General features: G+C 46.3%; 1 protein-coding gene across 1 annotated transcript in view; it reads left to right on the top strand.

Moving 5' to 3' along the window:
• The first annotated feature begins 2,716 nt into the window (after positions 1-2,716).
• The window catches only part of RRP7A (ribosomal RNA processing 7 homolog A), a 32,393-nt gene continuing 8,961 nt past the window's right edge, over positions 2,717-26,148 (top strand). The window contains exons 1-5 of the mRNA XM_086958791.1: positions 2,717-2,869; positions 13,173-13,315; positions 16,660-16,785; positions 16,866-16,986; positions 20,119-20,216. Coding sequence (XP_086814917.1) covers positions 2,782-2,869; positions 13,173-13,315; positions 16,660-16,785; positions 16,866-16,986; positions 20,119-20,216 — 576 coding nt within the window. The 5' untranslated portion in view covers positions 2,717-2,781. The remainder of the gene's footprint in view (positions 2,870-13,172; positions 13,316-16,659; positions 16,786-16,865; positions 16,987-20,118; positions 20,217-26,148) is intronic.

The following is a 26,148-nucleotide window of genomic DNA, read 5'->3' as shown; positions in this document are numbered from 1 at the left end:
GCGCTGCACTGATGATCCCCGGCGACCATATATCACATGTGCATTACTATCACAAAACATGGCATTTGTAGCTTTCAGATCTAGCACACATTTTCAGATATGCTTTTTGGAAAGGGGTAAAATATTGTCATCCTTTATTTTCTCTGAAGAACAAACAATATGCTGCTTAGGATATATTAAAAACCCACCAGTGCTGCCTTTCTGGCACCCTTTGGAGGAGTATTGCAGAAAGTGCTTTTGGCTGAAGCGGCGACACAATCACTTGCAAGACGTGTTCTGTGTGAAACAACGTTATCTGCAGTGTAGCAGGTACATGGCACTGGTGCTTCTGGGTGCGAGGGGCCCACTGCACCCCAGCTTTAGCTTTTTTTGCAACCAAACCGCTGCACGAGGCCCATTTTCCTGGCTTGCATAATGCCAATCTCCCAGAAGCACATGTAATATAAGATCGTGCAATGTTTCTACGGGATGGAGTTGGCTATGGAGCTACCAAGGTCCAGAATGACTGGTCGGAGCTCTGCAGCCTCGCCTCTGCGTCTAACTATTTACACTTATGGTGCAGGCAGAGGGTGAGATGATGCAGGCAGAGGGGGAGGTGGTGCAGGCAGAGGGGGAGGTGGTGCAGGCAGAGGGGGAGGTGGTGCAGGCAGAGGGGGAGGTGGTGCAGGCAGAAGGGGAGATGGTGCAGGCAGAGGGGGGGCTGGTGCAGGCGGGGGGAAGATGGTGCAGGTGGAGGGGAGATGGTGCGGACACAGGGAGAGATGGTGCAGGCAGAGGGTGAGATGGTGCAGGCAGAGGGTGAGATGGTGCAGGCAGAGGGTGAGATGGTGCAGGCAGAGGGGGAGATTGTGCAGGCAGAGGGGGAGATGGTGCAGGCAGAGGGGGAGATGGTGCAGGCAGAGGGGGAGCTGGTGCAGGCGGAGGCAAGATGGTGCAGGCGGAGGGGAGATGGTGTGGACACAGGGAGAGATGGTGCAACCAGAGGGGAGATGGTGCAGGCAGAGGGGGAGATGGTGCAGGCAGAGGGGGAGATGGTGCAGGCAGAGGGTGAGATGGTGCAGGCAGAGGGTGAGATGGTGCAGGCAGAGGGGGAGATGGTGCAGGCAGAGGGTGAGATGATGCAGGCGTAGGGAGAGATGGTGCAGGCAGTAGGTGAAATGGTGCAGGCGCAGGGGAGATGGTGCAGACAGAGGGAGAGATGGTGCAGGCAGAGGGGACATGGTGCAGGCAGAGGGTGAGTTGGTCCGTCCGGTAAGTTATGAGGGGGTGACACCATGAGTTACCGCACCGGGTGACACCAACCCTAGTGACGCCACTGGAACCAGTTCAATAATCAGTCACATTAACACCTTGGCTGCTAGGTGTTTTCCCCTCCTGCGCTGACTTTTTTGATTATTATCGTTTTATGACGAGCTCAGCTCGTCATGAGCACAGCTCAACCGTGCCTCATGACGAGCTGAGCTCGTCATGAGCATCGAAAGGGTTAAAGATTTGGCTGGATCCATTTTTATTTATCATAAGGGTTGCCACCTTTCCGAAAGAGTAATACTGGTCATTTGTTCAAGTTTTAGGATTCTGGAAAGGCCTGGACATGATAATTAAATAGGGCTTTATACGAGCTTGTCCATATTTATTTTTATGGTCTTTTCTGTCTTTGTTTACTTTATGGGTTAGATAGCATTATTACAGCTGGAAGGTCAAAATTACTATCCCAACTCCAGAACTAGAATATTTGGCTTAAGAGCAACATTCCTCCAAATATTCCAGGAGGCTAATATGTTATTACAACTCCAGTCCTGGAATATTTTTGGGAAAAGTTATAAATTCACGAAGAATTCTTAGAAAGGGTTGAAAAATAATAATTTGGCATGGCACAAAGTATTGCCCTGTAGGTTCTGTTCAGGGCAAAACAATAGAAACACCCTAACACCCAGATATGCCTTATGTCATTCTACAGAGCCAGTTACTCTTTTTGATCCTAATGTACATGCAAAAGGCGACCGAATAAATAGTCTCAGCATTTTGATTTTCTAAGACATTGTCTGTATACCATAGAAGCACGTTTTCATTTGCAATAAATATTTCGATTGATTAGATTTGGAAGTTCTTCTGGCAACAGCAACAGGTGACAAAATTTGATAAAACCCTATTCGAAGATGGCCGCCGAACACACCTTTTGCTTGCGGTGAAAGTGCAAACCGGTCAAGGAGGTATTTTGGTACTTCTGCTTTTCACTTCAGGCAGCATCCTTTCCATTGTGGCTATCTGTTGCTATCCCACGTCAGGGCCGGTTCTAGGCATGTGCAAGCTGTGCACCTGCACAGGGCCACCAAACCCCAGGGGCCACCACACCAATATATATCCTTAATATATTAATCCTCTGAGGATGGATACATATTTGCGTGGTGGCCCCTGGCAGAGATTTGGCGGCCTCCGGCTCTGTTCCACTTTTAAACTCCCTGACCCCCTCCCCTCTTTACTGGCCTGCGCGCTCCGCCCCGCCCAGACCCCCTCTTCCGGGCCCCCTCCCTACGCTCCCTGCCCAGGGCCACCATGAGCCTAGAGCCGGCCCTGCCCACGTTGAACAATAAATCCTAAAGGAAAAAATGATGCGAATGCAATTAAAATACAACCATGATAAACTACAAGTCCCGACAGGCGGCATTCCGCGACGGCGATTCGAGCAAGCGTAGGGGCGTACCAGTCATCTCATACCAAGGCGAATTCCCGCCCCCTTTTCTTTGGGTTTGCTCACCGACGCCGTTCTCTTTCTTAAGCAAGATGGCGCCGCCCAGGAAACTCCACCGTGCGAGTGCAGAGAAAGTGGATACCGCTGCCGTGCAATTACCTGCTCCAGCTGGCTACACAGGTAACACAGTTGGTCGGAGATAAGTGAGAGGGTTGGTGGGGATCTCTAGAAGGGGCGGGTAGGTGGGTCCGAGAGTGAATTCCAACCATGTCTGCGTTCCAAAATATACAAATGAGTCACAAAACGTTCTTCCCATTTTCTTGTGTGATTAGCAAAAAAAAACAACAACTAATCGAATACTTGCTGTTTGGTCACTGGGTAACTTACTGCTGCTGATTCATGATATTCTAGTCCTAGGTCAAAAATTGCTGTCATATGGTCTATGTACATAGTCGCTTCTAAATTACAGTCCTGCAAAGAGCTTCTTTGGGTTAATATCTGGCCCAGTTTTTTGTTTTGATGTACCCTGCTGAGTGTGACCATCCATTCCACGCCTCACACATCTGTCAGACGGGTCAATAGAAGAAAAGAGTGATTCTCGCCAGAGGCGGGTTGGTTGACATGCCTTATGATGTCATGTTTCTGTTTCATGTAATGTTTCCTTGTGCCCTGCAATGCTACACATTCGTATGCCAAAAGATTATCAGTGCATGACGCTTGTATTGATAACACGTTTCCCCATCATATGATGACATTTATGTGTTCTATTGAAACACAAGTTCCATGTGCTATATGATGCTATGAGCATACATTTTTAAGATGCTGTGACAGTCTCTGTGAGTCACTTAAGTGTCACTCGAAGTGTCACATGTGGCTATGGAATGTCACTTATAGGCACATTGAAACTTTGGAAATGCCACACATGTAATTTGAAAACTTGGTAGCTGTGCCAATTAGAGGTATGAACACTGTGGCCCTCGGGTAGGGGAAAGTGGTATTGGGAGCTGCGGTGCTTCCTCCTGGTGGATTGAGGAGGTGCGCAGATTTGTTCTGGATTTATTGAGCCGACCTGGATTAGAGGGGGAGCACTAGACTGGTGGTGGGCCACATTTGAACTGGCACCGTATCCTGCAGAGAGGTCAAGGAATACACCAGGAGGTTGTGAACATAAGACAGCAAGTGGGGTAATCTGGAACATCGGTTTTCCTTTCCACCGCCAATCATGGTCGGAGGCCCGATCCTCATTGTGAAGCCATTTGAGACCAATGTCTGTGTATGTGCTATTTTAGGGCACATTCAGGGAGCCAGGTTGCTCCATAGGGGATTATGAGATGCAGGATTGACAACCCATGGAACACCAGTATTGGCTCACAAGAGGAGGAAGAAGAAATATTTTTTTTGCTTAAAATGCTACAGAAAAGGCTACAGTAGCAAAGGTGAAAACGAAATACCACTAGAAGATCCTGGCCAACTGAGAAAACACTTCACGGAGATTGATTACTGCATTTCATCAAATCTTGAGCAGACTTCCAGTCAAATAGAAGCTGCTTATTAAGTGGAAGGGGGGAAAGTTGAGGGCCTAACTAGTCTAGGGGTTTAAGTTGAGACCGTGTCATCAGCTGTATTCAGAATCTGGAGGGGAGCAATGGAGCTTGTCTTAGTGGAAATGGCAGTGGTTAGGCTGTGTGCTATTGCAGGACTAGTGCACCTGGAACAAAGCTACAAAATTGAGGACACTATTTATTTATTTATTTATTTATCTATACTACTATTATTAAGAGAGAACTGTGTCCTTTGAGCCAGGTAAACCCGAAAAGTACACCACCAATCCAAACACCCAAGACATCTTTGAAAACCTCAGGGCAAGCAGAAGGACATAGGCTATATAAAAATAAAAAATATACGTTCTTTAAAAAATGTAGGAATAAAAAAAAAAGTGGTCCCTTGCAAGTAGCGCCGGCCGCGACGTCCGTGATGACATCGGGAGCGCGGGGAGGAGCGGCGTTCAGTAGCAAGAGGAAGAGCGGCGGACATGAGCGCGGGGAGGAGCTGCGGACAGGCGGGGAGGAGCGGCGAGCGGCGGACAAGCCGTGAGGAGCGTCGAGAAGCAGAGGAGCAGTGGAGCGGTAAACTCAGCAGCGCGTGGAGGAGCGGCGGCTAAGGTAAGTGAAGCAGCCGCGGGTGCGCACCGAGGGACGGGCGGAGGGACGGGCGGGGGCCGTAAGTGCTCGGAAGCCTTTTCCGGGACGTCGGGGGAAACAGTGGACATGAGCATGGGCAGAAGCGGCCAGAGCAACAAAACCAGAGCAAGGAAACACTGTAAGTACGCTCTGCTGCTCCCAGCCGCTCTGCTGCGCCTCTCCTGCTGCGATGATGCCCCCAGCCCCCTTCTGCCCCGGGCAACACCGGGGCGGGCTGCTAGTTTATTCATATACAGCTTGTAAAGCGCATGGTTACACTGACTAGTGTGTCCCCGCGCTGATCATTCCTGAAATGGCTCTTATTTCGGTACTGGTGGAGTACGTGGTTACTTGTGTACAGGCTTAGTCTTTGGGACAAGAACTGAGACTAAATTGGTTAGGTATGACTCCCAGGTTTGTGATTTCAAATAAAAATGTTAAAACCAAAGTGAAGGGATCCGTTTGGTAACCTCTTTGAGGTGGGATCACTTTTTGGGGTCCTTACATCTCACAGGAGTTTGTATATACACAGCAAACCTCTGAATAGAGCTGTGCTTAGAGCTCAGTTTTATTTCTTCCCTCCAGGTGTGATATTTGGCCTGTGTAGTGATGTGCTGGTACTTTGTCCTTTATGTTTAAGGAATGGGGATGATATAGTGTCATGGCATTACTGTTGTTCTGTGTGTAAGGAGTGGGAATAATTAGGGATGTATTTGTGATGCATTGGCCGATTGAGCATGCTGTAGTAAAATGTTCATTGTGCAGCAGTGATCATGTGATAATAAATTGAATATTGGTGTGCTGGGTGAAATATGGTAGTTAAGTAGATCTGGAAAAAATAAGTGCGCTCCACAGGAGCCAAAAGGCCACTGCTGTAATCTAAGGGCCTAACTTGAAATAAAGAGCATACCTCCTACCTGAGTGGCTCCAGACTCGCGTGTGAACCCCCTGTCCACTAACTACAACATTGTGGCAATTAGTTATTAAAAAAATTTGTGCGGAGGTGGACTTTGGGAGAAATGAGGAGCTGGTCCTTTCTTACAGAGATGATGGCCTGCATGGGGTGTCAGCATGCACTCCTGGGCAGATTGAGCCCAGTGTGGAGCATGGGCTTATGATATTTCATTTGTATTGCGACATGTGGTGCTGAGAAGCTTGTATTAATTCACACTAACAGTAACAAGCATTCCCCAGTTGTATTCCTCCAACCCGCCTTCCAACATTCCACTACCATCTCACAGCTCGCAACTCGTTTAGGGCAGACATGTAAAAATAAAAAGAATCTAGAAAAAACAAATCAGGAAAGTGTTGTAATAGGATGTTAGTATCTTCAAACAGGAGTCTCGAGCCTTTCAGGTAGGAGTTAAGTTGTCCATTTCATGTTGGGTGCTTAGGTTACAACCATTGCCTGATATCTCATGTCATGACTCCATTCTCCCTCCATTTTATAATCAGCAAACAGACACTTGCATTCCATGCATTCTCACATCATCCATACAGAACAGTCTTTAGCATGGGTACTCACATACATTTTCCCATGGGCCAAAAGTATGGTGTTTGGTGTGACCTAGGGCCACATTTAATGCCAGCAGGGTGGGCGAGGGTTTGCAAGGTGGGACGTAGAGGAAGTAAAGCATGTACATGGTCTGGACAGTGAGTCATTTTGTAGGTTTCATTCCGGAGTGCCCTCTAATTACACCCCCAGCCTCCAGAAGATTCATAGTTCTGACAGTTCTATGTTACGCTAGATCTGAGTTGCTAATCCTGTACGGCACCCTGTTTGCTATTACTACCTTTGGTAAGTCAGGTATACCAAGAAAGAAACTTGATTATTGAATCAAAATAGAATCTTAACCTTCACAATCTCTTTATGCCTTTACTCTCTTTTCTACAAACATTAGTAGTGCTTAGAGGCAGGCTGTGTTAAACGAGTGCTATAAAAGAAATCCTTGATAAAGACTACAAAATGGTGTGATGTTCACTAAGGTGGGGCAGTAACAAACTACCTACCTCCACCACCATACCTGGGACAATGAAAACTTTTTAGCCATGGCACTAGCAGACTTCATGCTGGTTTTACCACTTTGCCAAAATATACTGGCTGTGAACTCAATATTTTAGATATGGGCAGATTCCATAGCACAGTTGTCTATCTTTGGTGACTGTTGTCCCTCAGACTTAGTACCAGAACTACTGACACCCCAAAGGTTGTGGAAAGAGCTAAATGAAAACTATGGAACCAGAAAGCATGTTTTTTAAATCTCTGCCTTCCCTTGTGACATATTGCGCGCTCCTGGGTAATCACTTTCTGGGCATCATGTACTGCTCCTTTTTAGGGCTCGGGCCTCCCCTACACGTAGTGTAGGAGGAGCTTGCGAGCTCTTTAGTATTTAGAAAAAAAAAAGTTTCAGAAAGGACTCCGGCTGGGACATTCCTTAGATTTTCATGGCATCTGCCTAGTGATTCGTCTTCGCTGTGCTGTGTATTCAGTAGCCTTGACGTGATAGGCTGTATGCAATGTACGCGTGCCCGAGTTGGCATTTTCTGTCCGCGAACGAGCACAGGAGAGTTATTCATCTTAATTAGGAGCTGTCAGAGTGCCCGTGTAATGCAATCCAGATGATGCGCGTTCAATGTAAAACGACGAGAGGCAGCAGGCGAGGCTCACAGAAGATGACTCATACATGCTCGTCCAAACTGTAGTTCTTTTTTTTTTTTCGTCTCTGAGCGTGGAATGCGGCCGGATTCAAATTACAAACCGAGCATTTTTTTTTTATGATGTGCGTTCACAGGCAGCTTCGGGGAGGTGCGATTGAAGTGCTATCCAGAGGCATATTGCTGTGTTTACAGGGCCAGCCTGGTTAACTGATGGATCCTATTCCAACAAGAAAAATAAATAAAAGATTTACAGAAACAGAACCCTTCAGGGAGAGCAGTGCAACAGCGGTTTCTGCTTAAAACACCTTGCAAAACGGAGGATTCAGAGAAGACATTTGCAAGCCTCGAAAATAATTAACCTGCGTTCCTCTACTGTTCTATATAGCTTAAAGTTACATAAGCATTGGAGTTAGGCACACACACTGCAGGCACTTACTTCTTTACAGCGCTGCGGGAACACGCCTTCTGGTAGCCAGTGCCCACAACTCGGACTCTCCAGGGTGGCCCCGCCCACGGCAACACCAGCGCTGCCATGCAGGATTTAAACTACGGGCTGCTGGTGTACTCTGGACGGGCTGCGGAACCACTGCAGCTGAGGAACAACTCCAGCGCTCGGGCCAGGTTAACTCAACTGCCGGTGTGGGTTCGTCTTTGACTCCTTTCATTATTACAGCTGATGGCTGGCTCAGGCCACGAGCGAGCTACCCCAGCGGCAATCCACCTTTGTCGGCCCTGCTGCCCGCTGCATCGTGCCGCAGCCTGCATTCCAGGCAGGCTCGGAAATTAATTAATAAAATTCACCTTCGGGCAACGGCTGTTATTATAAGCAAATACTGCCCTGAAGCTGTCCAGGACAGTATTTCATAGTGCATAAACGAGCTGTAATGTCTTCTTATAATTATTGCACATAAATAAACTAAGTATCAGAATCACCTATGCGCAGGTATACTACCCCCAATTTCTTAATGAACTACTCTAACTAGCATTGCAGCATATGAAAACAGTTTTTAGAGTTTGACAGATGTGAAACATTAACCAAAAATGTTACCGTTGTCATGTGTATACCCATGCATAATGGAGCAGGCCACATTTTTTTGCCCAATGTCCCACACCAACCACACTCTAAATAACCAGAGTGTTTTTACTTGGCTTTGTTTATGGATGAGGTGACGCTTAGGGCAGTGGAATGTATTTATTCACCAATGTTTTCTCTACAATTTCTTTGCATGACCATCTCATAATTTCGGCTACTTCCAGGTTGCCTTTTTAAAGCAGCTGTAACTTTCTTGTGCCCAAGTGTGATGCCTCAGCAATAAAGAAGTTATTTTGGTTTGCATGACATCAAGAAAACAAAGATGTCTTCTGCTTGTGACACAATGTAGTTTGGTACTTTTATCTCCATATTCCTCCAAATACAATCCTTTGGGTCTGGGGTTTCTAAGCGCAGTGTTTAACAAGACCTTCATCATGTCTTTCCTCAGGCCAGTGGAGTATACACCTCTGGACTAGTGCAATAAGCTGTCCGGGTGTATCCTTCCGCCTCCACTCGTGAGATTCCATAGGAATGGTGGGGGGAGGGGGGTTCTTTTACAGTTACAGCCCCCTCTAGCCGCTTCCGCTGGCAGTCCCGCTCTAAAATGCTAACGCTCCGTGCTTTAGCACATTAGCCCATACATATTGGCATAGCCAATGCATTTTATTTAAAAGCAAGCACCACAGAAGTGGTTCCTCAGCCACCCTGGAGCACGTAAGTTGTGAAGGCGAGGCGCAGGGCTCGTGGCTTACTGCCTGCTGCTGCGTGCACAAGCCTGGGCGTAACATGGCACCGACACAGCATCAGAAAAACTCGAATATCAATAAACGATTATCTCTAGCGGGAAGGACTGCTGGGCGAGAGAAAGCCCGCGATTAAGCTACGATTAGCACTGCCTGCAGCTGGAGAAGAGGGGGCACTAGAAAAGAATGTGGATACATGTGGGCTAGGAAGGATATTTGCGTTGTCTTTGATGTGACAGCTTCGCTTTCATACTGTATCGAAAAGAAGCGCGGAAGCAGTTCAGATTACACGTTGACTGTGTAGCGTCGCACACAATCACGGAATGTTCAAGGCCCTTTGGGCTCTGGAATGAAGATATGCTTCTTTGGATTTGATTAGTCATAAAGTTCACGAAGTTGAGCAGCTTATTTTTCGTGCTACTTACCAACAAGCCATCCTTTCCTATGGTGCCCCAGCAGTGTGTGGAAGGTTTGCCTCGTAGCTCACATATCCAATTTTTTTTCTGTTTGTATCTTTTCTGCAACGCACGTAATCCTGAGACCTTATGTATCGCAACTAGTTCTTATGTAAAGCGCTCTGACACCTTCGGGTAATGTTTGCGCTATATAAAATCGCATAAATAAAATAAATACATAATAAATAAAACTGGCCCACACAGGAGGAATTTCGAAAGCCGTCAAAATCATGACGTGCTCCGCTGCTCGCTCCGTTCCTGCACTCTCCCTCGGCCAGGTAGGCTCGTCATGATTTGCGGCCAGACAGAGCTACACTCAAACTGCCTCTCTCATATTCCCAGCTGTAATGCAACACGACGTAACGTTCCACGGCGCAAAGTCCACAAATTGTGTCACACAATCTGACTTGGGCACAGCTCTCGCGGTAGTAGCTATTGAGCACTACTCTGCAATGGCGCAACGCAGACTGACACTGTCTGACTCAAAGCTGCGCAGCGCCGCAGGAGCAATCACAAGAAGATACATTGTAGCACTGCCCTCCAGGCCTTCCCTAACTCAGCTGGGAGCGCCCCAGGACTGCGGCAGCGCTCACAGGCAGCGCACTGTACTGACAGCTGACACACACAGATTCTAGGTAGCACTAACAGGCAACTCAAACACTATGCATTATGCGTGACAATGCATTTCAGTGCGGTGATGCGGAGTACCGCACTGAAATGCGTCAGTGTCACGCAGTGAGTGCAGAGTGACAGCAGAGTGACAGCGAGTGCAGAGTGACAGCGAGTGCAGAGTGACAGCGAGTGCAGAGTGACAGCGAGTGCAGAGTGACAGCGAGTGCAGAGTGACAGCGAGTGCAGAGTGACAGCGAGTGCAGAGTGACAGCGAGCGCAGAGTGACAGCGAGCGCAGAGTGACAGCGAGCGCAGAGTGACAGCGAGCGCAGAGTGACAGCGAGCGCAGAGTGACAGCGAGTGTAGAGTGACTGCAGAGACAGTGTGTAAGGGTGCAGGGTGCACATTGTGTGAGTGTGCAGAATGAGTGTGCAGGATAAACAGTGTGCGACTATGCAGGGTGACATTGGGAGTGTGCGGGTGAGCAGTGTGTGAATGTGTAGGGGTAGTGTGTGTGTGCAGAAAACACCACACACACATACACCACACACACATACCACAAACACACACCATACACACATACACCACACACACACACAAACCACACACCTCACTCTCTCAACACCACACACTCGTCACAACTCAACACCACACACTCACCACCACACTCACTCCCCAGGCTCACCCCCACAGACTCACCACCACACACTCACCAGTACACAGAAAACAACACACCCCCAGCCGTCAATGAATGCTTTCACCATGCACAAACACCAACAACCATCAATGTACGCTTTCACCAAAAACAAACACGACCATGCATCAGTGCCGCTAAACACCCACGCACACAATAAACAATGTCAGTGCAACTTTCACTAAACACACACACACACCAACAGCTGACAGTATACCAGCCACTCTTTCAATTGGCACAATCATCAGCAGCTGTCAGTGCACATTACCATTTACAATGCCATTATCTCAAACTCAAACAAACCCGAGCCCTAATGCATTCCTAATGCTTGTTTGTTTTTATTATGTTTTTTTTATCAGGAATTAGAAAAAATGACATCAAACTGAGCAGTAGTAGCAAGTATGTGATAAGAAAAAAGGACTGTAACCCAACAATCACTTCATAGGGAAGGAGCATACCTAGTCACATAGTCCAGTCAGTCCACTCATTATTTCTTTGCTTGTTTTTCTGTATTTCAGTTAACCTCTTGGGTGCTATGTACATATTGGAGACGTCTTCGGCACCAGTGCTCAGGTGCTGAGGACCGCTACAGCACGTCCTGGCACTAGAGGCAGGAAATCCATCTGGTGCGAGCCCCAGAGGATTTTCTTTTAATTGAGCCTCCGAGCTGGGGAAGAGATTTCCCACCAACCAAGGCTTTTTTGTTTTTGCTTTGAAATAATGATTGGTGGTCATTTCACAGAAAATGAACTGTTAGGCTTATTTCACTTTCACTGCATCACCACTTTTACTGCGTTGCGGTTCAGGGCATATCTCTGCCCGAGCACTGATACATATGGGAGAGGTATTGTTGGAAAGTGGATAATCCCTCTTTCCCTAGTGGATCCCTGCTTTAGGGATCACCGAAGGAGGGTGGTTCCCAAGAGGGATCCACCATGGAACCATTTTTTTTTTTGAGTGAGCTGTTCCCTCATAGTGGGCTTGTCCTCCCCCTCCCTCCAAACTCTTCCCCCAACAGGGTAGATTGGAGGTTGTTAGATGAAAAAGGCCCCTAGACGCCAGTGATTTGTTTCCTTTCGCTTTTTTGTGCAAAATGATTGTGGGCAGCACTCCCAGGCATTGGACCTATCCCCTACCCCTCCCCAAATAACCCCAGCAGTCTTTCTGCACCCCTTCGGTGGCAAATGGGTATTTTCTTCCAAGCCCAGTGGACCACCAGGTAATGTATAAAGAGGTGGGCATGACCTCTCTGGCAAAGGGCTAGTTCTCCCCCTGCCCTAGCCCAAAAGCTTTTCTGCCCCAGAGAGAGGCAGAAGCCCATTAAACACCTTCAATTGTACTTTGTGTAAAATGGGTGGGGACGGCCCTCTCGGACATCGGGCCTAACCCCCCCCAATTCCCCCATACCCCCCCCCCCTTCGTCCTGTTCGGGGATCTTTTCCTTCCCGGCGGACGGCAGAAAGCCCACTAGACCACCAGGCAGTGTCTCCCTTCAGAACGGTGATTCACTGGACACCACTGACGGATGCCTGAAAGCCACTTTAAACCAGACTAGAAAATCTTGTGAACTTTTCATTGGCACCCTGAACAATGAAATTTGTGTCAGACCCACTTTCTCTTTTATAAGGAAGGAAGAAGATGAATTTTGTGCTGGGACCGTCTCCAATCCATTAAGTTCCCAGCCTGTATGTTATATGGATATATTGTATGCCCATGGGAATCTCTGCACTTTCATCAACTAGGAGTAAATGAACAGCGTTAAGACTCCACTTACACACAATTAACCCCCACACACACACACAAACACATTTGAGGATGTGTAAAGCGCCTAAATAGGATTACATTGACCATTGGTCTAAATGTTAAAAAATCCCACAATTAATGCATAAACACCTTAATATGTGTTGCTGGGATGAGACATCAGGGCCAAGGGCAGTATCTTCTTTGGTTACTTTCCATGAACTGCTGAGTGCTCCCAGGACACCAAGACAAGGCCACAGAGTAACTGAAGGCCTCAGAGGGTGGTGTTGGGGGCAGGATATGACCCAGCCTTGTGGTTTCTTTGCTTCTCTTTCCCCTCAGTATTGCCACTTCTGTTATTTTTTCCAGCTCTCCCTGTGAAATTTTCAGAAACCTCCTACTCGCATCACTACTTGTATATCAAGGAGCACAAAGTACGTCAGGACCTAGACCCTACACGTCCGCAGGACCGGACCCTTTTCATCACCAACGTTCCTCCGTACTGCACACAGGTGAGAGAGTGACCACACATCAAATGGGCATATAATGTACATTATTTTCTCATAAAAATAAATAGCTGCTGTTGCTGAATGACAAATTCAAGACATCGGATTTGTGCCCAAAATGCAGATCCTGCTGACAAATAGCTTGTGATCTTTCCATGCGTCACAATCGATATGCTGCCTATTTGGGAAAGTATTGCACCTGAGGCTGATCAATGGTTGCTCCTTATGCTGACTCTTAGTATCAAAACCAGTAGAAAGACCCTATTCGACCATTCGCTGATGCTGCTGGCACAAACCAGACATGGTTCCATTGTGGCATTGGCACTATCTCTCTGAGGCCTTGTGAAATCATTGTCTGTCTTCTTACTTTTCCTAGTACCACATATCCAGGTGCTCGCGGTTGTTAATAAATATTTGCTTCTGATACTCCTGATTTCCCCAGCACCTCCAGGTTCATAGTGGCCTCTGTTTACTGACCTCTCCCCACCCCAGTCTTTTTTTCTGAGCTTTTAATACTGTGCTCCTCTCCATTGTCCTGTTATAAGTTGTTACTGGTGATGTCCTGCCTGTTGCTCCTAAATCTGTACACCCCTCCACCCAACCCAAATGTAATTACTAGGGGTCGCTTAAGCTAAAAATGTACTGTTTATTTTCTTTATGAACAAGAATATATCCCTCGTATCTCCGCTACTGCTATCCCCTTAGCCCACAAAGAAGCACACTTTGAATTTTAAGGCTATACTGAAAGAGCTGGTTGTTTAACTGCATGCGCGCTAGCGGGTTTTCCCGCTGCACGCTGAAATTTCAAGATCGCGGCTTTCGTGACAAAGCTAGCTCGTCATGCGCGCAGCGCAGGTAACGCCCATGACGAGCTGGCTTTGTCATCCGCATCGAAGGGGTTAAACCAGCCTTCATTTTTAGGTCAAAGCCTACCAGACAGCACAGCTGTCTGGTTTGTTAATGACTTCTTGGGGACATTCTGAAAGCTTCCCTGGGAATGCATTCTGCCTATTTCTTACCATGGGCTTTGTTGTAACTCACTTTTGCTTGCTTTCTATTTGCTGGCTTTATTTGTTTCAGGCTGTCCTGAATGAGTTCGTCCCTCCTGTAGAGCATATACTATTTACTGTATTCTTCCTCGAATGCTTGCTTTTTTTAAAATAGCCATTTAAATCTTACTCTTATCATGTCACATGTGCTGTGCGTTCAAAGACCAAGGTCAAATGTCAGGCTCTGTCTTCCGATGGAGCTTTGTGTTTACTTTTCTTTCTCTGACTTCAAAGTGAGAGGATTTATGTGACAATCTTGCTATGAATGAGAAGAATTTTTTCTAGCACACAACACAATTTAAATGTCTGCAAATGAACTGTGCGGATATTTCAGAATATTCAAATTATGTTAGCACAAATGAAGCAAATTTTTTCTAATTATGAAGCGTGGTGGAAACAAACATTTTTAAACAAATCAATACACTAGGTAATGACATTTCTCTACATTATCGGTTGTACACTGAATACTTTTATCAGTAAAGCTGTCTGTGCAAATGTAATGGTCATTTCCTTGAAAATGTGTTGTTTGTAATGGCAGTGCACTACCACCACATGCATACTCCACATTACACCACTCTACTCTACTCTACAATACTCTACTCGACTCTATTCGACACCACTCTATTCTACGATGCACCACTCTACGACTTGCCGCGGAATTCTCCGACGTGCCGCGGAATTCTCCGACGTGCCGCGGAATTCTCCGACGTGCCGCGGAATTCTCCGACGTGCCGCGGAATTCTCCGACGTGCCGCGGAATTCACTGACGTGCCGCGGAATTCACTGACGTGCCGCGGAATTCTCCGACGTGCCGCGGAATTCTCCGACGTGCCGCGGAATTCTCCGACGTGCCGCGGAATTCTCCGACGTGCCGCGGAATTCACTGACGTGCCGCGGAATTCTCCGGCGTGCCGCTCCACTCCCCTCTCTGCCGTGCCGCTCCACTCTCTGCCGTGCCGCTCCACTCCACTCTCTGCCGTGCCGCTCCACTCCACTCTCTGCCGTGCCGCTCCACTCCACTCTCTGCCGTGCCGCGCCGCTCCACTCCACTCTCTGCCGTGCCGCGCCGCTCCACTCCACTCTCTGCCGTGCCGCGCCGCTCCACTCCACTCTCTGCCGTGCCGTTCCGCTCCACTCCACTCTCTGCCGTGCCGTTCCGCTCCACTCCACTCTCTGCCGTGCCGTTCCGCTCCACTCCACTCTCTGCCGTGCCGCTCCGCTCCGCTCTCTGCCGCGCCGCTCCACTCCACTCTCTGCCGTGCCGCGCCGCTCCACTCCACTCTCTGCCGCGCCGCTCCACTCCACTCTCTGCCGTGCCGTTCCGCTCCACTCTCTGCCGTGCCGTTCCGCTCCACTCCACTCTCTGCCGTGCCGTTCCGCTCCACTCCACTCTCTGCCGTGCCGTGCCGCTCCACTCCACTCTCTGCCGTGCCGCTCCACTCCACTCTCTGCCGTGCCGCTCCACTCCACTCTCTGCCATGCCGTTCCGCTCCACTCCACTCTCTGCCGTGCCGCTCCACTCCACTCCACTCTCTGCCGTGCCGCTCCACTCCACTCTCTGCCGTGCCGCTCCACTCCACTCCACTCCACTGTGCCGTGCCGCTCCACTCCACCCTCCGCCGCACCACTTCATTCTGCCCCGCTGCGCCACTCCATCATGCATTTACGGATTAACAGGCTGACAAAAGAAATGTTGCAAAATGAAACAGACTCGCTGAGAAACCAAGAGTGTCTCAGCCAGAAGGTCTGCTTCTGACCGCTCTGGAAACTTTTAAGGCAGCTCTAATCACTGAGCCTCCGGAGAGCCCGGAACTTGCACAGTAATTAACTGTGGAGTGCTGGAAGCATGAGTCATCCACCGAGCAATGCAAGGAAGCTGTAAACCGCAGCTAACAAAAAGAAACATTCGTAGTTCAGTGCCAGGACAAATAGTAACAATACATTTCACCTAATTTGCAGGTTTTAATCAAATGTTAGAAATTCATTCCTTTCCGCATTGACCGGTTAACCTCCTTTTTCTCTACCAATTCTATCCTAATTCCTTCATGCAGTGGTAAATGTGAAGTCTTCTAACTGCAATTTTATTTTTTACTTATAAGGTCCCAAAGGTGAGACCAACTGGCTATGCCAATGCTTGTTTTCTAAGGCTTTAATTCCCCGTAAAACAAACCAAAAATGCATGTTCTTAACCTTCTGATGAATGCAGCCTGTGAAGGGATGTGTTCATCAAAGGAGAGAATTGGTTTAGTGAAGCCACCGTCATCTACTCTTAACAGAGTACGTCCTTATCTTTTTTTGCAGAAATGTCTTTCTCGTCTGTGCTCTCAGTTTGGCCCTGTTCAGTCTGTCGAACTTCAGGAAAAACCAGGTCCTCCTGAGACTCAGTCTGCCCCAGAGTCCAAGTTTTTCATGCAGGAGCGGGTTCCGGTGAGTGATATACAAAAGATTTCTAGAATTTGTTGTTCTCTAAGATGTTCTTTAACAACTGACTTTTCATCTAATCCCAGGGCTTTAGGTTTGCATATGTAGTCTTCAGAAATCGTGCTGGTGTGCATGCCTTCAGGACTTCAGTTCAGCAGGAGCCTCTTGTGATGTCAAAGAGGGAACCGCTGCTTACAGGTGTTCAAAGTGAGTAGACCAAACCCCCAGAGAGTGGTGCGACCTCTACGTACTGTTAACACAAATATAAGTGAGAGACGCCTCTGTGCACATGAAAATCGACTTTACACTTATATCAGTACTATCCTCTGTGCTCTTGTACACGCATACCAGAGACCCCTTTCGATCGCCTCTAGCTGCCTGACCAACTTTCTTCTTAGCTGACCCTCCTCAATCTGTCGACCCAGGTCAATCGAATCCAGCTGCCTGACCAACGTTCTTCTTAGGCGACCCTCCCCAATCTCTCTCATCACTACCTCAGCCCCTTTTTTACCTGTATCCTTGCATTTAGTGTGTGGCCATGGCAATAGACCCCACCATGGAATTTTACGCACTGTGCTGTCACTCACTTGACACTTAATGTAGCTGTACAATGCAGGGCACTCAATAGATCTCCCGAGCAGGGTCTGCACTATATAAATGCTTGCAGTTAATGTAGGAGAGTAGGGTCTGCTATCCTATGGTCACCCCACTTTTTGCTTTTTGCTTTACTGGTTTTCGACTTAATGTGGCTGTGGGCCTGCTAATCAGACCCACAGCCCAGCCGTGCGCTCTAAATTCATACCATGTACTTTAGGTACATTACCAATTGTACATTGGGTCACCTTATGAGCCACTGTACAGTGTACTATAGGTACCCAGGGCATAGGTGCATCCAAGGCTTACCAGGGGCTGTAGCATGTATTATGCCACCCCTGGCTGGCCACTCACATTGAAACAACTGGCTGATCACTCAGCTGGGGCAAGGTCGTGTAACCACCCCTTGCTTAGATGTAGTATCCCTATACCTACCTTTACATATAGACACATATATACCTATAAGTCACTCCTATGGCAGACCTTAACAATCCTGGAGGCAGAGTGCTTGGTTTTATATGAGATGAGGCTCTAGCATGAGCTGAGCCTGTCTGCAGCTTTCAGAACCATGTCCTTATAGCTATTCTATGATATAGCCGTACCATATGCTCTTAGGTGCATTATCATCCTCACGGTTGAATGCTAACTCTGGTTTGGCTTTATCAAACATGTCGTGTAAGGTGTTGTACTCTTTGGAATACTACCCCCTCGCCACCTCTGGCGACAGGGGTAGCATTCCACCCTTTTAGAGGGAGAAGACATGTTGTTCCTATTAAACCTGGTTAAAGTTAACCAGAGCCTCAGCATCACAAAAAGGATGCTGCTGCCACAGACACAAGTCCGCCCTCCTGCTGCTGGGAGTCCTTCCAGCGATGGAGGCTTGGACAATAGGTTTGCTGTCTTGGGAGGTGCTAGCACCACCCCAGACAGGCCATAGTGTATTGGGGCAGGGAGGGCTGAATGAAATGAGACACTGCCCGGGGCACACAAGGTGTCCCATGCATAGTCCGGTTGAAACCAGTTGCTGGGGCACTCCAGCCCCAGCGCGAAACTGGACAAAGGGAAAGGGGTGTAACCACCCCCTTCCCTGGTCCCACCCATAGGAGGGACCTAGCCGGTAATCCAGCCCCTCAGATTAGTATATAGGTAGGAGCCTGAGTTAAGAGACTGTAGATTTATCCTGAACTGAAACTTGAAACGAAACTCTGGACCTTCGACGTTCTACTTGAAGATAGAAGACTGAAGAATCTCCCTTGTGGTCCAGGAGTGACCACCTTGTGTAAGCAGGCACCATCAAGCGATCAACGGTTTGCTTTATTGACGCTCCCGCCGGAGCCCGAGCACAGAGCCGGACAAGACCCGGACTTCCAGCCTTCCTTCGGACACGCGTTTGTCCGGTCACTTGCCCGTTGGCTAGTGGCCTCTGTGGCGACAAACGTTTGAATCTACACCTCTGGCCTGGTTGCTCCAGGCTGGCCCCTGCGTCCCTGAAAAGGAGAAGCCCATCAGACCATGCTGGTCTGATAAAGAAGCCATCTTCGATTCCTGCGTGTGTTGCCTTTGCCAAGGCTTGTTGACTCCAGACCGGAAGCCGACACCGCCGACAGCGAGATCCTTCGTGGGACAGTCCGTGCCCAGCTCCTGGTCGTCGTAGACACCTCCTGGTCCACGTGGCTGCAGAGACCAGCTTCACGACATCACCTGGTTCCTTCCTGGTCACTGGCTAGTGACCCAGACTCTGTCCCCTCTGCTTTCAGGTACTCTTCATCCTCGGTCCGCCCTTGGATCCACCCGGACACTTCTCTCCTGGTCGCCTGCAGCATCTTTCTTCAAGGCTCCATAGGATTCAGAGACGAAACCCGACACACTTTGACACCTATGCACCCGCTTCCTGTGGGTGAGGTAACGTGAGTACTCCGGTGCTCCTGTGGGTATTGACTATCCTAGCGTCCTAGTTTTCAGTAGCTTTCTCCTAGTCCATCCGTAAGTGACCTAAAAGAACTAGTTTCCATTTCTTTTGTTCCCATTCTAACTCGATGGTAACTCGCATGTGTGTAAAGACACTGCACACGCCTCCCGTGGGCCTCCTGCTTCCTATTCTTTGGTAGTACAGCGTAGCCCCAGCGATGCCCCAGGCCTATCCATTGTTCGTGACTTGTTCTTATACCACTATTTTAGTATATGGTTTGATGTGCCCCTAGGGCACTACTTTATTTTGTGCAACTTAATGTATGATAATTAAGTATCTTGTTATGTGCTTGTGCCTCTGACCTCATAAAGAGTTCAGAGGGGTTGTGTTAGTAATAAATACATATATATTTTATATATAACCTGTGTGGTGTCCTTTCATTTGGTATTAAAGGGGTTACATATGGTAAAACAGCTGGCTTCACATGCCCTCTTGAGTTTAGCCTAAGACTGCTTTGTCCATGCTACCACTAGGATAGCTGGTCTATAAGGTTGACTTTACAACCATCACCATAAGGGTTGTTTGGACTGATACAGGGTGCCCACTAGAATAGTGGACATCCCATATCAGGCCAACTTCTCACAGTTAATAAAAGCACTTGATGTCCTTATATATGCACCCGGCCATGCAATTTCGTTGGTGCGCACATTAAGCCTGTTTAGTGCTCTTCGACACACAGCAAAGTTTTACTTTTTTGAGTCTGCCTCATCTAGCCCCTCACTGCTTTACGCGTGTACTATCTACTGAAGCCATCTTGTCTCTTTCCCTCCGTCCAGAGTGGATTACTGCCTACACCCAGTCCCTGACCGACCCCGCAGAGCTGCAGGCTGAGGTGGATTCCTTCATGCAAGAGTACGACCGCAAAATCTCTGAGGTACGTGTATCTCCGTTAAATGGTGTTTGGAGATTTCCGTGCTTGAGGTGAAATAGTATTGTATTGAGACTGAACCGCCATCTTTGTGAATTAGGCGCAAGGTGGTGATGTGAGCTTCTTTGTGGTAGGCTTTCTTTACATGGCACATATTTGTATTCATTTTGTTTCTACTGTGGAGTTGCATGAATTGGAACAGTTCTCGTGTTCAAGACCTGTTACCCAGCCTTCAGAATTATTTGTAGGGCTCCCGGTTGTCTGTTTTTACAGATAAATACAGACCGAAAACTATTTATTTTCCTGTCTGTATTTATTTTTTAATACAAAAAATACAGACCATAGGCCTTCTTTGAATTATTTGTTTCTATTGTCAATCATAAGTGCCAGGTCAATAGGTGTACAGATTGAGCAGTAGGGGAGATGAAAAAAGACAATAGATTCCCTAATTAAGCTTAATCGAGTGCAGATCTATAATTATTTGTGCTATTATACAATGCTTGTGTTTTACGATAACACTATTGCACTGTAAACTGCTGAAACCTTTTGGACATTAAATTGCGAGTATATTATAAAAAAAAAAAATGAGTATACATTTATCAGTTAAATAAATGTGGGAAAATACCCATTGCAGCTTCAATTATACAGAAAACAAACTAAAAATGGATAAATACAGAAAAAATTAACAAAAAAGAAATATGGATAAATTCAAACGTAAATGTAGAGAAAATAAATACCATAAAACCGGGAGCCCAAATTATTTTTAATCCAAGTAAATCAGTTTCACTGCGGGAATAGCTGTCCTTCCCTCAGTCTCCGTTTCAAAGTTTGGCAAGTAGAGTGCATTTTTATTTAATCGAAAATTATTTTCATTATGATTTAGGGACTCTTATTTCATTCTGGTACTGACGAAAAAGAATCTTCAGTAGATGCTGTCACTTTATTTCCTAAGTACCTTGCAGTAGAGATTAGAGCCATTTAAAAGACTTAAAAAACATACTCTGTGACTACCATTGTGAATTACCTTGTACAAAATAAGCACCTCAGTAAGCGGAAGACTGTCTTACAGACTATATGTGAAGTTGGGTGGATTTGTAGGTGAAATCAAACGCACTCCAGTTTACACAACGAATTGTGATTTAGATGACATTTCTTATTTGAAATCACATAGAAGCCGGTTTGGGAGACAATCCTGTATTGTTTTCAGTCACGTGGAAAGTGTACATCAGCGATTTCGGCTTTCTGTTCTGATTTCGAGGTGGCATTAGTCATGGAACAAAACTCACTTCCTCCGCCAAACAGTAAAGAAAGCAGTGTGCATTATGAACTTATTCACAGCCTAGCAGCACACAATGGCGCGTAGTCTCAGAATGGGGCGAAGTCTCTGAATGGTGCATAGTCTCAGAGGTCTACAGCATAGCAGTTGGCCTGTGACCTGCCATTCACTTGTATTTCCCAAAAAGTTAGCAACAAAACCCCATGCTTGAATGGTAGTGACTTGACGACTTTCAGTGTAAAATGGAAGTGGACCAAGGGAAAAGGTAACCGAATGTACAAGACAAAGGCAAACTGTCTTGCTTTAATACATGAACACCAGTAACGACAGGCATTCACAAATGCTGTTTGCATTAGTTGCAAATATAAAAGCTGTTTATCACAATGCGCTCACTGTGTTTGCCAATACAAGGGAAAAAAGTAGTAACATTGATTGCTTTCTGAATAGAATTCGCGTAGATGATAATGAATTAAAGGTGACGAGCAGTGTGATTGATTTACGGTTCCAATGTAAAAGGACCCTCTTGTAATCCAATAGAGGCCCTTTCTCGATACGGAATGATGCACCAAGTAGCCGATAGCATGAAGTGAGAGGATTGGTAACACAGCTTGCAGACAGTTGCGCTGTCAAGGCACACCTGCGAATGACGGTGGGCTGATTAAATATCTGTCGTAAAATATTGCTGCCATTTACAAAGTAAGAAAAATTTAATTGAACAAATATTTACCTTTTTTTGAGACCCCTAATACAGACTATCGAGGGTGTGAAACTTTCTAAAATCTATACTTATCCAAGAGATGGGATGCTTCAGAAATCTACCTGTCCTGTATAACATTTACTTGTCTCTTTTGGCGCAATGCAGTGAGGTGGCAAATTATTGAGGCATTTTCATATCGGAGCTCTGATAACAGCCTTTCTGATGGTGCCAGGGCAAATATCATAGCAGGGTTTGGATTCTAGCAAGTCTCTGATTTTGCCACCTCTCTGAAAATGTACCTAGAATGGCTACAGTTGGGCAGAAGGTTTTAGTTCCAGGTTTGGAATGCCATGCGAATCTGCACACACCCACACACTTAAATGTTTAGGGTATTCACCAACCCCTCTGAAATCAATTCCTGCACGGGGAAAGGTTTGGAATTTACTCTTGATAAAAGGAGTAAAACGGTTTCGGGGGTTTAAAAAGAGTGACATGAAATTTAATTTGCAATCGTCTGCAGATTTTCAGATGAGCATATATACGAGCAAACGTGTTTGAGTATGCAGAATGGAATTCACAAACGTTTGCTAGGTGCACCGGTTCCAAGCCTACATCTGAAACCCATTGTTTTCATGTTACCACAATGGTTTTACACATATTCACCATTTCTTTAAAATATTATCATGCACCAAACATGTTTTACTAAATGATACCTCCGAGAACTAAAAATTAAAGTGGCACAATAGTTTAACAAACTTTGTTTTCAAGTCGCAAATGTTTTCTTGTGCACTTTATTTTGAAAGCAAGCAGTCAATCTTGCGTTTCAGGCTCTGGATCTATTTCATATGATAAGGGAGCATTCTAAATGCCGTCAACTTGTTAAATTGTGCAAACGTGTGCGTGTCTTTATACTAGAACTACTGCCTCATGCAAACTGAGCACGCTGCATTTCCTTACATTAATGAATTATATATACAACTCATACATATGAAGGTAAATCGTGCCTTAGTGGCTGACGATCCTCTTTCACAGAACCATGCTGTGGTACAGTATACTGGCAGCCAAAGGAGTTGTGCTATATGGCCTTGAGCCTACTTGTTCAGTGGACAAAATAAACATGGAAACCTGTTATCCTAGACACCAAACAATATGTCCTGGACGTTCTGCGATTGTAATTCCATTCTGCTAACTATTAAGGGGAGCCGTTGTAATATAGAAAATATAGTGAACATGTGTTGGCTTAGGACTACATTAGTGGCATTGCATGAAAAATAGAATACAGTGAAAGTTAAAAGAAAGGAAAAAAAGAGAAATTAATTAAATATATTGTTTATTAACATTCTTTATTAAGTGACATCCAAAGATTTAACTGGCTTTATAAAATGGGGGATGCCTTCCAAATTATTGCGTGACAGAATATCTTTGAAAACTGTGCAATCCTTAGTGAAGGAGAGACCCTCCTTTGACAGTTAATGAACTGAGATTCATGGATATGAAGGAGGTGCTTTTCCTTTGAACTAATTGCCTCTGTGGGCGTGAGTGAATTTATTATGTTGTTTATTTGGGGTTGGTGAGAGCTCTAGAATTGATTTGAAGGCGAGTCAGAAGCCCCCAATAGCAGTGTACATTTCTCACAATTCCTACCAACGGACTTTAAACCAGCTGAAGATGAAATGCTCAAGAAAAGTTGTCCTCACCACTAGTGCGATGCACATTTTTTAAGATCTCAAACAGTAGTTTTGAGCGAAGGGGGTGATGGTGATGTAAATCCTTAAATTAGGAAATTGGGGCTGAAGGTAAAGAGAATGTCCTGGCTACAGGACATGGGTAGATCATTCGTAAATGCGAGCTGGAGAGGGTGAGACAGGCTTGGTTCTCCCTTCATTTGAGTTGCTGTCTTCCAACAGGTTCTGCTACAAGTGCAAATTAGCAACTTCTGTCCCTTTTCATAATCCGTTCAAGGCAATGTCTTTTTCGCGCAATGTCAGTAGTGTCAATAGAAGCGTTTTTTTTTTTTTGCTGTAGAGTACCAAAAATGACAGAAGACACAAGACTGAGCTCGTTTTTGTGGTTAACAATATTATGCAGTGCTGGGGGCGTGGGTTGTGAGGAGAATGTGGTGGAGGTGTGGATTGGAGGGGGCAGCAAGTCCTGGGCTGGCGTGCAGGATGACGGGTATGTGGAAGTATCTGGGGAGTCGTCTCTGGATCATGAGCTTAGCTTTCCCATTCGAAGGGTATAAAGAGTTTACTGTGGGCAGTGTGTAAGCTCCGTAGTTTACAGTACAGATGTTGTCCAGGGACCTTGGCAAGCAGTTAATTGACTAATTGACACACCTGGTGGTTTTTGAGATAATTTCAAATATGTAATACTTATTTGGGTTTTGTTTACCCCAGTGAATTAAGAACAAAACAAGTAAGTACACGAGACGTTTATTTTTCACAGCTGTAATGGTCTGTTTGGTTGTGTTTTTAATTTTCCACGTTTTTGTCATTACAAAATATATATAAGGGGTTTTACTATTACCTAGTATAGAGGCACCAAATAATCCCTAAAAAAATAATAATTTAGCGTAACTGTGTATGTATTAACAGTACAATTACCATTAGATTAATCGAAAAACACTTTTTTGAAAATTAATTCTGCAGCAGCTTTAGGGAAAATGTCATTACTCAATATCTCTGATCACACTTAAAATATTATTGTCCAATATTTCCAATTAAACTCGTACATATAGTCTTTCTATTTTTCAGGCCGCCCTTTTTCCAGTGCTGCAAAAAATGGTTAATTATTTGCGAAACAAACATTCCATTTGTTATTTAAGTACGCGAAAAATATATTTGTTAAACAATTGCCTGGCATTGTCGGCATAGTGGGTTAATGTATATGCTGCTGAAATCTTTGTGAGCTGTAGGTCACACAGTGGCAGAAGCCTATTGTGATTACTTGTTTGGGTGGGTTCAGAAATCGTGAGTGCTGGGTGAGCAGTATGTGAGTGTTCGGTGTATACCAAAATATGGGTGTGTGTGGAAGATGTGTGAGCACAGGGTGAGAGGTATGTGAGCAGTGTGAGTGCAAACGGAGATATATGTGGGTACATGGTGAGCAGTGTGCAGATGGGTGCTATTTATGTGAGTTGTGCATGAGTGGAAGGTGAGCGATGTTGGGGCAGCGTGAGTGGTGTGTGAGTTGGAGAATGAGAAGGATTAGGGAGAGTGCAGTGTGAGCGGTTCGTGAATGCTGGGTGAGGAATGTAAGAATAGTGTGCGTGTGTCCAGGGTGAAGGATACCCATGTGCAGGGAGATAAGTGTGTGACTGTACACGGTGAGCAGTGTGTATGTGAATGGGAAGATGCATGTGAGTGCAGTTGGAGCAGTCGGTGTTAGTGGTGTGTGAGGTGATAGGGATATGTGAGGAGTTAGGTGCAGAGTGATAGGTGTGTGTGCTGGATAACCAGTGTGTTAGTGCTGTGTGAACGGTGTCTGAGAATAGGGTAAGTGGTGTCCATGCAGGGTGCATGTGCTGAGTGAGCAGTGCATGAGTTGTATGGTGAGAACATGGTGACGGGTTTTTGAATGTGTAAAGTGAGTGCTGGATAAGCAGTAAGTAGTAGTGGTGTGAGTGCAAGCTGAGAAGTATGCGAGCAGCGTGACTGCAAGGTAAATGGTGTGCGAGCACAGGGTTAGTGGTGTGCGATTGGAAGGTGCGAGGTTTGTGGGTGCAGTGTGTAAGTAGGTGAGCAGTGTCAGTAGCGTGAACAGGTCTGTGTGAGTGTAGAATGAGATGTAGGAGTGTGCAGGGTGAGTGAAGGATCAACAGTTAGGATAAGGTTTGTGTTAGTGGTATGTGACCGCATAGAGAGCGGTGTTTGAGTGCGGGTGGGTGCTTGATGTGTGACTACAGGGTAAGTGCAGCTTCTGTGTTTGTTGAGAGGCGTATGAGTGCAGGCTGCACAGTCTGAGAG

Source organism: Lissotriton vulgaris, chromosome 1_1 (assembly GCF_964263255.1).
Source record: "Lissotriton vulgaris chromosome 1_1, aLisVul1.2, whole genome shotgun sequence".
NCBI classification, from domain to species: domain Eukaryota; kingdom Metazoa; phylum Chordata; class Amphibia; order Caudata; family Salamandridae; genus Lissotriton; species Lissotriton vulgaris.
Note: the sequence above shows the minus strand (reverse complement) of the source record. Positions and strands in the feature narration are given on the sequence as shown.